General features: G+C 42.9%; 1 protein-coding gene across 3 annotated transcripts in view; it reads right to left on the bottom strand.

Moving 5' to 3' along the window:
- The window catches only part of LOC110491936 (adenylate cyclase type 6), an 82,566-nt gene extending 72,516 nt beyond the window's left edge, over window positions 1-10,050 (bottom strand). Inside the window, exons 1-4 of one of the 3 annotated variants that reach the window (XM_090202685.1) lie at window positions 9,783-9,993; window positions 5,389-5,464; window positions 2,166-2,305; window positions 857-1,802 (exon numbers count right to left, since the gene is read on the bottom strand). In XM_090202685.1, the coding sequence (XP_090058811.1) occupies window positions 857-1,798 (942 nt within the window). In that variant the 5' untranslated portion in view covers window positions 1,799-1,802; window positions 2,166-2,305; window positions 5,389-5,464; window positions 9,783-9,993. Of the gene's footprint in view, window positions 1-856; window positions 1,803-2,165; window positions 2,306-5,388; window positions 5,465-9,782 lie in introns of all 3 variants that reach the window. The other 2 variants (XM_036946822.2, XM_036946823.2) reach the window with 2 other exon arrangements.
- Between the last annotated feature and the right edge of the window lie 2,311 nt (window positions 10,051-12,361).

Below are 12,361 nucleotides of genomic sequence, written 5' to 3'. Positions count from 1 at the left end.
AATGTTTGTTTTTTGCGTGTTAGAAAATAGTAGTTATTAAAATACCTATCACATTACACATTCAGTAATGACAGAATGCAATTGAAACTTCAAGCACAGTAAAACCTTGTATATGACTTACTAAAATGATTCTAGTGATAGGAGTGGAGGGAAAAAAGGTGTTTGTGCATTGATAAGCACACCAAGGTCAGCATTAACGATAAGCAATAAAATAAAGATTACACTTCTAAAAGCCTATTTCACACCATAGCCTGCTGAATTTGCAAGATAAGTTTCATTTGGATTTTTGGCACAAATGAAAATGTGGCACTGTCTCGCCCGTGGATTGATGTTTCTCAATGAAGATGTCAGCATTCGACTAGCCACGTGCGACATGCACGCGCAGTTAAAAGCTTGCTAGAGTTAGCAGCAGGCGGACAAGCAATATCCACAGTCATAATACAGTTGATGCCTGGGCAGGAATGTGAAGCTTACTGATGCAGGATAGCTCTAGAAAACTCTCAGTAGGTCTAGGTTGAATCATAGTATACCCCTCCAGTCTTCAAGCTATTCTCAATAAAGCAATGCACATTTTCAACCAATGCACAGACAAAGATGATTATTGTCATCAAAATCATACAAAACCTGCTGAATAGAGTGTAAAGCCATGTAACGTCAACACTTTCCTACATTACTGTAAGTGTGCAAATGGCAAGTAAATTTCCCCATGACTCATAATAAAGTTAGACTGTGTATCAAGATGGCCACCAGCTGAATAAGATGAATTGCATTGTATTAAAAAGTGTTGATTGTATAATCCTACCCGTTTCCAAATAAAGTTGTATGGGATCATATCATGTTGACTGTAGAGCCCTACCTGTTTCCATAGGAAAACATCGTCCTGGTTGAGTTGCCATGCGGTGATGAGGTGTATGGTAGACAGTACCCCTCCACTCAGCACTGCGGCTCTCATCCTCACTGGCAACAGCGTATAGATTATGTATATAAAGAACACAGACCACCAGATCCCCTCAGAGGCGCTTCGGGGGGCAACCATCAACACCCCAAACACCTGGACCACCAGCAGCACCCCGATCACCAAGTAGCTGACAATCCACATGTAGTCCTGGTGGAAGCCGTTCCTGTTACACACCACCATCATGGACAGGAAGAGGGCCATGGCCACGGAGAGAACCGAGGCGTAGGCTACGTCGGGTGGAGCGTGGACACAGTGGAAGGCTAGCATGACGCCGCAGACTATGACAAGGACACCCATCAGCATAGTCAGAGAGCTCTGGTTGAGCCTGAAGAAGTAGCGCTGGTACAGACGTTCCAGTTTCGCCGACGTGAACTTCTTCGACTGGAACACTCGTACGACGCGCATCCAGCACTCCGCGGCTGTGAAGGCATTGCATGTTCCTCCGTCCTCCCCCGTTCCTTCCCCCAAATCCTCCTCCCCTGGACCTTTCCTCCCTGTCAGGTCTCCGTCATCAAACCCCAGATCCACGGCCTTCAACCCCAGGTCTCCCGCCGCCCCGGTCCGTTTCCCATAGTGGTCCTCTTGCCAGCCACAGCGCATCCCAAAGTTACCCCCTCCACTGGGGCCGGACCCCCCTCCTCCACGGTGGTAGTGCTGGGGGGTGGGAGGGGTGGGATCCAGGTCCTCAGCGTCCTGCAGGCAGCTCATGCAGCGGGGCTTGCAGAGAGATGACCCTGAGCAACCGTTCTTCCGCTTGTTGGACTTTCTGCCATTGCGCTCCCCCCACGCGGTCTTTCGTTCGTCCACTTTGACTACGAAGAAGCCTCGGACCCACGACATCCTACTGGGTGGGAGATAGCAGGGACAGATAGACAGGGTTAGACCAAGAAACCTCAGTACAAGGCCAGAGACAGACTGGGGTTACCAGGACTACAATAACACACAGTTAGGGACGGACATAAAATAACACTGTTTTTTTTTATCATGGTTTCAATATGGTTGACATTGGATCAAATTATAAAGTAGAAACAAACACAGGGCTCAACTGTTTATCATTCAGTTAATTCCTAGCATCTTCATACACATCCATAGTACAGCTTCTGTAAAATCAGTAGATATACTTGACTCCGTAAAAGAGCATAAGCCCTCCTATGCTTCTTACAAAGTAAAAAGATTAATGCAAGGTCTGACAGTCCGGTCCCCTCACCTGTGTAGGCTTTGTGGTGTGTGCCAACGCTGCGATCCTCAGCCAGGCCACTCATTTATCCCACTGGTCCCAGATCAGATCACACAAGGACTGGACAAGGACACATTGGAGGAGTGTGTCTGCCTTGGAGTGGCCCACCACTGTCAAAGAATTACAGTGTCAAACACCACTCATTTATCACATTTAGGTCACAGGTCTCATCACAACACAGCGGGCTCAGACTGGTCAAACCGGTCAGGGAAAAATAGGATTCAGGAGGTGTGTATGTCTGCCTTGGAGCCGCTCACCACTGTCAAACAACCAATCACATTGTCTAACATGATTTCCTGAAACACAACATCCATTACTATGCAATTAAAATGAATTTACTAAACTACAATGTAACATGGTAATCCATGTTGTTATTAGTGTAATTACAACACAGGTATAAGAGCTACTTATTACGAAAGGGTTTTCAGTTGTATGTTGTTCAGTTGTTGACCGTAGCCTAAATGTGAGGATAGCGTGTGCAGCCAGACAATACAGAACTCAAACTCAAAATGTGGCCGTGTGTTTGTTCTACTCAACAACAGATGAGCTAAATTGTCAAAGTACATTTCCTCCCCCAGTCCCCAACCCTACGCTTTGGCAGTTTCACCCAGAGAGAGGGCCTTCAAATGTTCTTATGTTTTCTTTACTAATACTCAAGTGTGACTGCCCAGAGTGGGTGAAAACACACTTTGGTGATGAAATTTTACTTCCTTATGTTATAAAATATTTTTTTTTTTACCAAGACAAACATGATTATTCCTGTTCTGAATCATTCAGTGGGGTTTTTCTCTAACACTTAATTAACATTATATCGCAAAAGTCAGACTTCGTAAACCTAATACATCCGCTAAAAAGCACTGAGCTCTGTTGACATCGTGGTGCAGGTTTCTCTGAACAACTTTTGAGGATTTCGCGTTGTCGTCTTCAAAGATGGCAAAAAAAGCTAAAGCATGACGAGCTTAATTAAATGTAAAAGGCCGACTTGAGTAAGACATTTACGCGTGTTAACCCTCCCAAGGCTTCTGGCCCAGAAGGCATCCCAAGTCGCATCCTCAGAGCATGCGCAGAGTGTTTACGGACATACTCAATCTCTCACTATCCCAATCTGTTGTTCCCACTTGCTTCAAGAAGTCCACCATTGTTCCTGTACCCAAGAAAGCGAAGGTAACTGAATTGAATGAATATTGTCCTGTAGCACTCATTTCTATAATCATGAAGTGCTGTGAGAGAATAGCTAAGGACTATATCACCTTCATTTTACCTGACACCCTAGACCCATTACAGTTTGCCTGGACAACAGGAATAGCTATGTGAGAATGCTCGAACTACAGCTCAGCCTTCAACACCATAGTGCCCTCCAAGCTCATCACTAAGCTCAGGGTCCTGGGTCTGAATCCCTCTCTGTGCAACTGGGTCATTGACATCCTGACTGGCCGACCCCAAGTGGTGAAAGTAGGCAACAACACTTCCCCACGCTAGTCCTCAACACGGGGGCACCACAGGGGTGCGTGCTCGGCCCCCTATAATACTCCCTGTTCAGCCATGACAGTGTGGACACGCACGTCTCCAACTCAATCATCAAGTTACTGACGACACAACAGTGGTAGGCTTGATTACCAACAACGATGAGACAGCTTACAGAGAGGAGGTGAGTGCCTTGGCAGAGTGGTGCCAGGACAATAAGCTCTCACTCAATGTGGACTACAGAAGACAGTAGAGAGAGCACACCCCCAACCACACCGACGGGGCCAGAGTGGAGAGGGTCAAAAGCTTGAAGTTCCTCAGCGTGCACATCACTGACTACCTGAAATGGTCCCTTCACACAGACAGTGTGGTGAAGGCGCAACAGCGCCTCTTCAACCTCAGGAGGCTGAAGAAATTAATCTTGGCCCCTAAGACCCTCACAAACTTGTACAGATGCATTATTGAGAGCATCCTGTTGAGCTGTATCACCGCCTGGTACGGCAGTTGCACCGTCCACAACAACAGGAATCTCCAGAGGGCGGTCATCCCATCGCATCATCAGGGGCACACCGCCTGCCCTCCAGGACAGCTACAGCAACCTGTATCACAGGAAGGCCAAAAAGAAAAAAGGACCCCCAGCCACCCAGAGACAGTACAGCTGCAGCAAAGCTGGGACTGAGAGACTGATAAACAGCTTCTATCTCCAGGCCATCAGACTGTTAAACAGTCACCACTAGCCGCCCTCCGCCCAGTACCTAAACCTCAGACACTGTCACTAGCCGGATACCACCTGGTACTCCTGCACCATAGAGTGGTCACTCTAATAATGTTTATACTGTTTTACCCACTTTATATGTATAAACTGTATTCTAGACATGGCTCATCCTATATAACTACAAGTATACACACTTTTGCAAATTGGATTTGTTCTGATATTTCTTAATTTCTTTCTTTTTACTTTTTGGATTAGGTGTGTTTTGTTTTGTATTGCTAAGGTATTACTGCACTGTTGGGAGTTAAAAAACACAAGCATTTCTCTGCACCTGTAAGAACATATGCAAATCTGTGTATGTGACCAATAAACTTTGATTTGATTTGTAATGAAAGCTTGGTATACGCTCAGTGCGCCATTGACATTTCACTGAGACACTTGTTTTTGTGAGAAATTGTTGAAAAATAACATGAATTTTTAAACATACTACGTCATGTCTCAAAATCGATATCCATCTTAGCTCTATATTGTTTTATGTCCCGCGGAGTCGAGAAAAGAGATGACGAGTTCAACGGGAAAGTGAGCCTGTCTGGTAGCCAGTAGCCTTAATTTTTCACAGAATTCAGCCTAGCTGACGCAATGCTACACATTTTTTACCACTTTTTTTCTCTGGCCTCCATTGATTTAGTCACTGTCACGTTCTGACCTTTATTTCCTTTGTTTTGTCTTTATTTAGTATGGTCAGGGCGTGAGTTGGGGTGGGCAGTCTATGTGTGTTTTTCTATGTTGGGGTTTTGAGTTCAGCCTAGTATGGTTCTCAATCAGAGGCAGGTGTCGTTAGTTGTCTCTGATTGAGAATCATACTTAGGTAGCCTGGGTTTCACTTTTGAGTTGTGGGTGTTTGTTTTCCGTGTGTGTGTTTGTTGCCACACGGTACTGTTTCGGTTTCGTTCGTTTCACGTTTATTGTTTTGTAGTGTTCAGTTTATGTCTTTAAATAAACGTTATGGATACTTACCATGCTGCGCATTGGTCCTCTGATCCTTCTCGCTACTCGGAAAGCCGTTACAGTCACCCAAATTCGGGCCACCCCACTAGGGTAAAAAAAAACTCCAGTAACTTATGAACTTATTAACGTATTACGATAGAGACATGAGGTAATTCGTTTTCATAGAGGATTATCTACTATTTTACCATTTGGTCAAAAGATGCGTTTTTTGTTTGGACACCTGATACAGATGTACTGTATGTATATTTCTGCATTTCAATATGGTTCCTTCCATTCCAAATAAACTTGGCCTATACAGTTATACTGCTGTATGGATTACGTGAACATTTATATCATGCCTTGTTTAGGTAGATAACAACAACTGGAAAACCCAGACAATTGTAAATTTGTATAATGTAACTCAACTCTCACCAGCTGATATTGGTATAATGCCTCCAACTAACTCCACTAGTCCCATAGACTTACAGAGACAGAGACACGAGAGAGAGAGAGAGTGAGAGAGAGAGAGAAGTTAGCTAGCTAGTTACATTATATCAATCCCCCCATAACATCAGGGCAGAGTTGGGTTTGCCCTATTAGACAACAAAGCTCCTATGAATGGGCAGTTAGCAGTCAGCAGCCATCACAGATGAAACACACACACATGCCGCACGCACACAGGGATGAAGTGCCCTCCAATCCAGATTAAATTGTACATGTTTCCTCTCCCCCATTAGCCCTGATGACTCACGGCCTGTGTCCCAAATGACACCCTATTCCCTATATAGTGCGCTACTTTTGATCAAGGGCCTAGGCTTGCTTCCGGCTGCATTCAGCACACGTCAAGGACATAGGTATATAACCTCCAAACTTAATAAAGACTAAATCTCTCAGTCAGGGAGAATCTGTAGAACAACAACATGGACGAAAAATAATACAGAGGTGCAGTGTTTCTGCGTGCGTGTGCCTCGACATTAGCGCTTGTCGATGACAACAACAACAAATTTCAGACAAAATAATATATACTATACAAACAAAAGTATGTGGACACCCCTTCAAAATTAGTGGATTTGGCTATTTCAGCCACATCCGTTGCTGACAGGTGTATGAAATCGAGCACACAGCCATGTAATCTCCATATGGGTGAGGCGGCAGGTAGACTAGCGGTTAAAACGTTGGGCCAGTAACCGAAAGGATGCTGGATCGAATCCCCGAGCTGACAAGGTAAACATCTGTCTTTCTGCCCCTGAACAAGGCAGTTAACCCACTGCTCCCAGGTAGGCCGTCATTGTAAATATGAATATGTTCTTAACTAACTTGCCTGGTTACATTTTTTTTTTATAAAAAAAATTGGCAGTAGAATGGCCATACTTTCAACGACTTTAAGTGCTGTTATTGTGAATTAGAAACATCTAGGAGCAACAATGGCTCTGACGCAAAGTGGTAGGCCACACAAGCTCACAGAACAGGACCGCCAAGTGCTGAAGTGCGTAAAAATTGCCTGTCCTCAGTTGCAGCACTCACTACCGAGTACCAAACTATCTCTGAAAGCAACGTCAGCATAAGAACTGTTCGTTGGGAGCTTCATGAAATGGGTTTCCATGGCCAAGCAGCTGCACACAAGCCTAAGATCAACATGCGCAATGCCAAGCGTCGGCTGGAGTAATGGAAAGCTGGCACACATTGGACTCTGGGGCAGCGGAAACGCAGTCTCTGGAGTGAGGAATCACGCTTCATCATCATTTTAAAGTCACTATTGGTATAATTAATAACTTCACCATGCTCAAGGGGATTTTATTTTGTGTTATTTATCTTGCTTTGAAGTAGCCTACTTTAGCCAATTGTTCTCTGATTCATTGAATGAGGAAATTATTTTATAAAGACAAAAAAGTACTTGGTTGTAATTTTTGCTACATTTTATAGCCTATGAAGGGTAGCCAACCATCCTCCAGGACAGCCTTAAAGGGACAGTGTTGTATTTTTAGACAGGCTTGAATATGCAAAGAAGTCAATAGGCAGAGAGTAGCCTACATTTTTTGTCTGATTCTCTGTATGGTAATAGGCGTAATAATCATAATATTTTTTTTTTTTTTTGTAAAGTGGTTCCTTGCATCATATGACTCACTTTTAAGTCACCTTTTTAGCCCATAGCGTAACATACCTTTTTTGGGGGGACAAGTGACTTGGCAAAAAAGTTAATGTCAAACCCTGGTGTGTGTGTGTGTGTGTGTGTGTGTGTGTGTGTGTGGGCGGGGGGGATTGTGGCAAATGTACATTTATCGACATTGACAAATAAATCTATTATATCATATTTGAATCTATTAAAATCTACAGTACATGCCTGGCATGCCTTTTTTCTATTCAAGAGCAGTAGCTATTTATAGAAGTTGCTTCATAAAATAAACCTTTGGAACTAACTGAGGGGCTGGCAAACAGAGAATCCTGTTCTGTGGTTTGTTATTTCAAATACAGTTAGTTCAAATCTGTACTACCATTCTGCCAATACACAACATAGTCTTCTGTCTGACATCAGTAGCCTAGGTTGTATTCAGTGTATTATTTAAAAATGTAATTTCCAAAACATGTAGCCTACCTTTGCTTATTTTATCATTAACATTTCACCTATAATAAGTGGTTTCTCTTTTTATTTTCCTTTCCCCCTATAACCATACCACAATATCTCTCCATTAATGTCAAAGCAGGTTTAAGGACAAATATTAACATTGAGTTGATGATTGGAACGTCGGATACTCTATTTTAAATACAAATATTAAAACAGAAAATAGCACGATATGCAAATGACATATATAGGCATCTGATCTATGCACTAATAGATTATTCAATGCTCCTCTAGGTCAGACTGGTAATCAAGCATGTATTCACCTCTGGTGCATTCACCGCCGTACAGACACACAGCACGAGCACACAGCAGCATGCAGCGGTTATGTAACAGAAACAGAATAGCGCATGCATGCATTTACAGCAGCATCCGCTCGAGATATCATAAAATAAATAAAAAATACGTATTTATATTCTTACTGACTCGGGTTAAACCGGGAAAACAGTTGTCAACGTTGTAAATTAATATATATAGGGTATATATTGAGTTTGAATGTATATTATCTATATGCAAGACTAAAGACCACATCATTCTCAGGATGTTTGCGATAAATAGGCCTCTATGATATGTGACATGCAATCAACTATCTGCATATAGCCTATTTGGTTGCAAGAAGGCCAGCCCGAACACACTGATTACATCGGACGCACCGTGTGTAAGTGTAGCCTATGTTAACCAGCCTTTACCCTGCCAGAATGCTGACTTTTCGTTGCAGTAACGGCAAGTATCCTATACTTCTCAAACATTGCTTAGGCCTATATAACGAGGTGTCTGTTTCCTTGCACCGACACGTTTGTTATCTATTTAAGACCCTATAGCCTTACCATTCGATGCCAGAATTTAGGTCAGAAGTAACGTTAACGTTAATCATTTAAAATCTCTCTACCAACTTCTTAGATCAACTCTAGACAAGTAGTATAGCAGGGTTTCCCAACTGGCGGCCTGAGCAAAATAACTATATATATATATATATATATATATATATATATATATATATATATATATATATATATATATATATATATATATATATATATATATTTTTAAACAATTTTCATTGTTGTACATCATACTTTAAAAAACACCAGAAAATCAGCTCCAAGTCATTTTAATTTATGAAATCTGTTCCCAATTATTCCCACGCATTATAGAGAGACACCTGATCGTATACAAATGTAAGCAAGGTTTGAAATTTTGATGTTTTAGCCAAATACATGTTTATGCTTCTTGAGGTCAATTTGCAGTCTACAAATTATTTATAATTATGTACTGGACCCCCGACCACCCACTCAAGAATATCTAGTTAATGATCCCTGGCCTACAGTATTGGCAAAGTCATGATACCGTAATGCACCTTCAAGCATATTTTTATGGTGAGAGAACATGATACATGTCCTAAACCGGGTTCTTCTTGGTAAGTCCCTTCTTGTAAATGCACCTAGAATGTCTCCTTATTTAGTAAAGGCCTCAACAAATGTATGAAGCTTACACATAGCCTATAGGCTTGTTATTAGCTACATGGTCGATAGTGCCAAGTAAAACAGTACAAATACAGAGCAAATACATTGCAAATACCTGCATAACATAACATGCCACCTTGAGACTAGGCTACAGGCTACTGCAACACTTTGCCATAAGAGGCCGACTCTCAACATTGCAACCTAGGATGTTCTGTTGACATTTTGTAGCACTACTGTTTTCTATAACTACACTGATAATAGTCGACTTGCTACTATTGTAGCGTTGTTGTAGCCTACAAAACAGTTGGTCAGAAGCCTAGGATAGCGGGAGAGCTTGTACTTACCACATTGACTGACACCCTTGTACGAATAGCGCGCAATATGGATTACTTTTCTCCCTCTGTGTTGGTAGACATACTCCGCTGTCTTCTCGTTTCAGATGCAAACGTTTATCAATCGACGTCTGTAGGCGACAATCGAAGGGAACGGCTACAAATGTACAAATCTCTCGTTCGCGCTTTGCTCTTCTCAACGCTCTCTCACCCTCATACATTCTCATTAACTCAGTAAGCCCCCTAGAGGTAGCTCCAGTGTGTGTGTGTGTGTGTGTGTAGGGAAGTACTTCTCATGAACTAATAATAGGACAACAAATGGCAACACAAATACAGTGGTGAAAAAAGTACCCAATTGTCATACTTGGGAAATCAAAGAGACCATAATATAAAATAAAAGTGAAAGTCACCCAGTAAAATACTACTTAAATATACTTAAGTATCAAAAGTACATGTCATTTCTAAAATATACTTAAGTAGGCCTATCAAAAGTAAGTAAAGGTATAAATAATTTCAAATACCTTATATTAAGCAAACCAAGCATAATTTATTTTTGTTATTATTTTGTTAATCAATTTTTTACAGATAGCCAGGGGCATGCTCCAACACTCAGACATAATTTACAAACATGTGTTTAGTGAGTCCGCTAGATCAGAGGCAGTAGGGATGACCAGGGATGTTCTCTTGATAAGTGTGTGAATTAGACAATTTTCCTGTACTGAAAAACATTCCAAATGTAACGAGTACTTTTGGGTGTCAGGGAAAATGTGTGGAGTAAAATGTACATCATTTTCTTTCGGAATGTAGTGAAGTAAAAGTACACGTTTTCAAAAATATTAATAGTCAAGTACAGATACCCCAAAAAACTACTTAAGTAGTACTTTCAAGTATTTTTTACTTGAGTACTTTACACCACTGCACAAATATGAGTGCTATTTTGGAGTGGGACAAGCAATGAAGAATGTGATGGAGATTGAACTACTAAACTACTAAAAAGATCAGTAAAAGTTAGTTAGGCCTACAAACCCTTGTTTACACTTTGCGCTAACATGTTTTTTAATGATCTGATCAATATGATCCAATCAAAAGCTGCACATTGTATTAAAATGTGTTTCTTATTCGTTCACTCTGTCCGCATTGTGAACAAGTTAGCTGGGGCCTGCCTCTACGCAAAATATTTGACAGATATTCTTTAAAAATAATATTTATTTAAAGACAATTTGATGCCATGAGTCAATGGTGCTACCTGTCAATGATTTTAGAGGCACAAGCATTTCTCCTGTTTCTGTAGCATGAGGCAGTTTGATGTACAAGTACACCCACCAGACAGGACATTAGTCTACTGCAGGGCCTTATCCCCAAACAATGGCCTTAATGCTGAGTGCCAAGCAGTGATGCACCTCGTCCCATTTTTACAGTCTTTGGTTCCAATCTCAGGGCAGACACTCTAACCACGAGGCCACTGAGTTGGTTATATATGGGCACAATCAGAATGTGGACACGATCAGGACAAAGGGGGCTCAAGAGAGTGACAATATAGACTGCAGCTAGCCAAGATGTACTGTTAAGGGCTGCAGGCTAGCCTACTACGTTAATGTCCAAAGCATATCACCTACAGGTAACTGACAAAATAAAGGAAACACTTAAGTAAATGAGGGATACAAAGTATACTGAACAAAAATATAAATGCAACATGTAAGGTGTTGGTCCCCTGTTTCATGAGCTGAAATAAAATATCCCAGAAATTTCCCATACGCACAAAAAACGTATTTCTCGCCAGTTTTGTGCACATATTTGTTTACATCCCTGTTAGTGAGCATTTCTCCTTTGCCAAGATAATACATCCACTTGACAGGTGTGGCATATTAAGAAGATGATTAACAGCATGCTCATTACACAGGTCTACCTTTTGCCGGAAGCTCTGGACTGGGAACCGTCGCCGGAAGCTCTGGACTGGGAACCGTCGCCGGAAGCTCTGGACTGGGAACCGTCGTCGGAAGCTCTGGACTGGGAACCGTCGCCGGAAGCTCTGGACTGGGAACCGTCGCCGGAAGCTCTGGACTGGGAACCGTCGCCGGAAGCTCTGGACTGGGAACCGTCGCCGGAAGCTCTGGACTGGGAACCGTCGCCGGAAGCTCTGGACTGGGAACTGTCGCCGGAAGCTCTGGACTGGGGATCGTCGCAGGAAGCCTGGTGCGTGGGGCCGGCACTGGTGGTAGTGGACTGGTGACACGCACCTCAGGGCGAGCGTGAGGAGCAGGCACAGGACGCACTGGACTGGGAAGGCGCACTGGAGGCCTAGTGCGTGGAGCCGGGACAGGTGGCGCCAGACTGGTAACACGCACTTCAGGGCGAGTGCGGGGAGCAGGCACAGGACGTACCTGACTGGGAAAGCGCACTTGAAGGAGAGTGCGAGGAACAGGCACAGGACGCACCGGACTGAAGAGGCGCACTTGTTGCCAGAAACGTGGAACCGGCACAGGTTGCACCAGACTGCTAACCGGATCCTCTGGTCGGATGTTGAGCAGAACACACTTCACAACATCTCTCTCATCTCACTCTCTCCCAACTTCGCCATTGCCTCCCTGACA

Source organism: Oncorhynchus mykiss, chromosome 16, assembly GCF_057628025.1.
Source record: "Oncorhynchus mykiss isolate SJ-2025 chromosome 16, ASM5762802v1, whole genome shotgun sequence".
NCBI lineage: Eukaryota > Metazoa > Chordata > Actinopteri > Salmoniformes > Salmonidae > Oncorhynchus > Oncorhynchus mykiss.
This window is presented reverse-complemented; position numbering and strand designations above follow the sequence as displayed.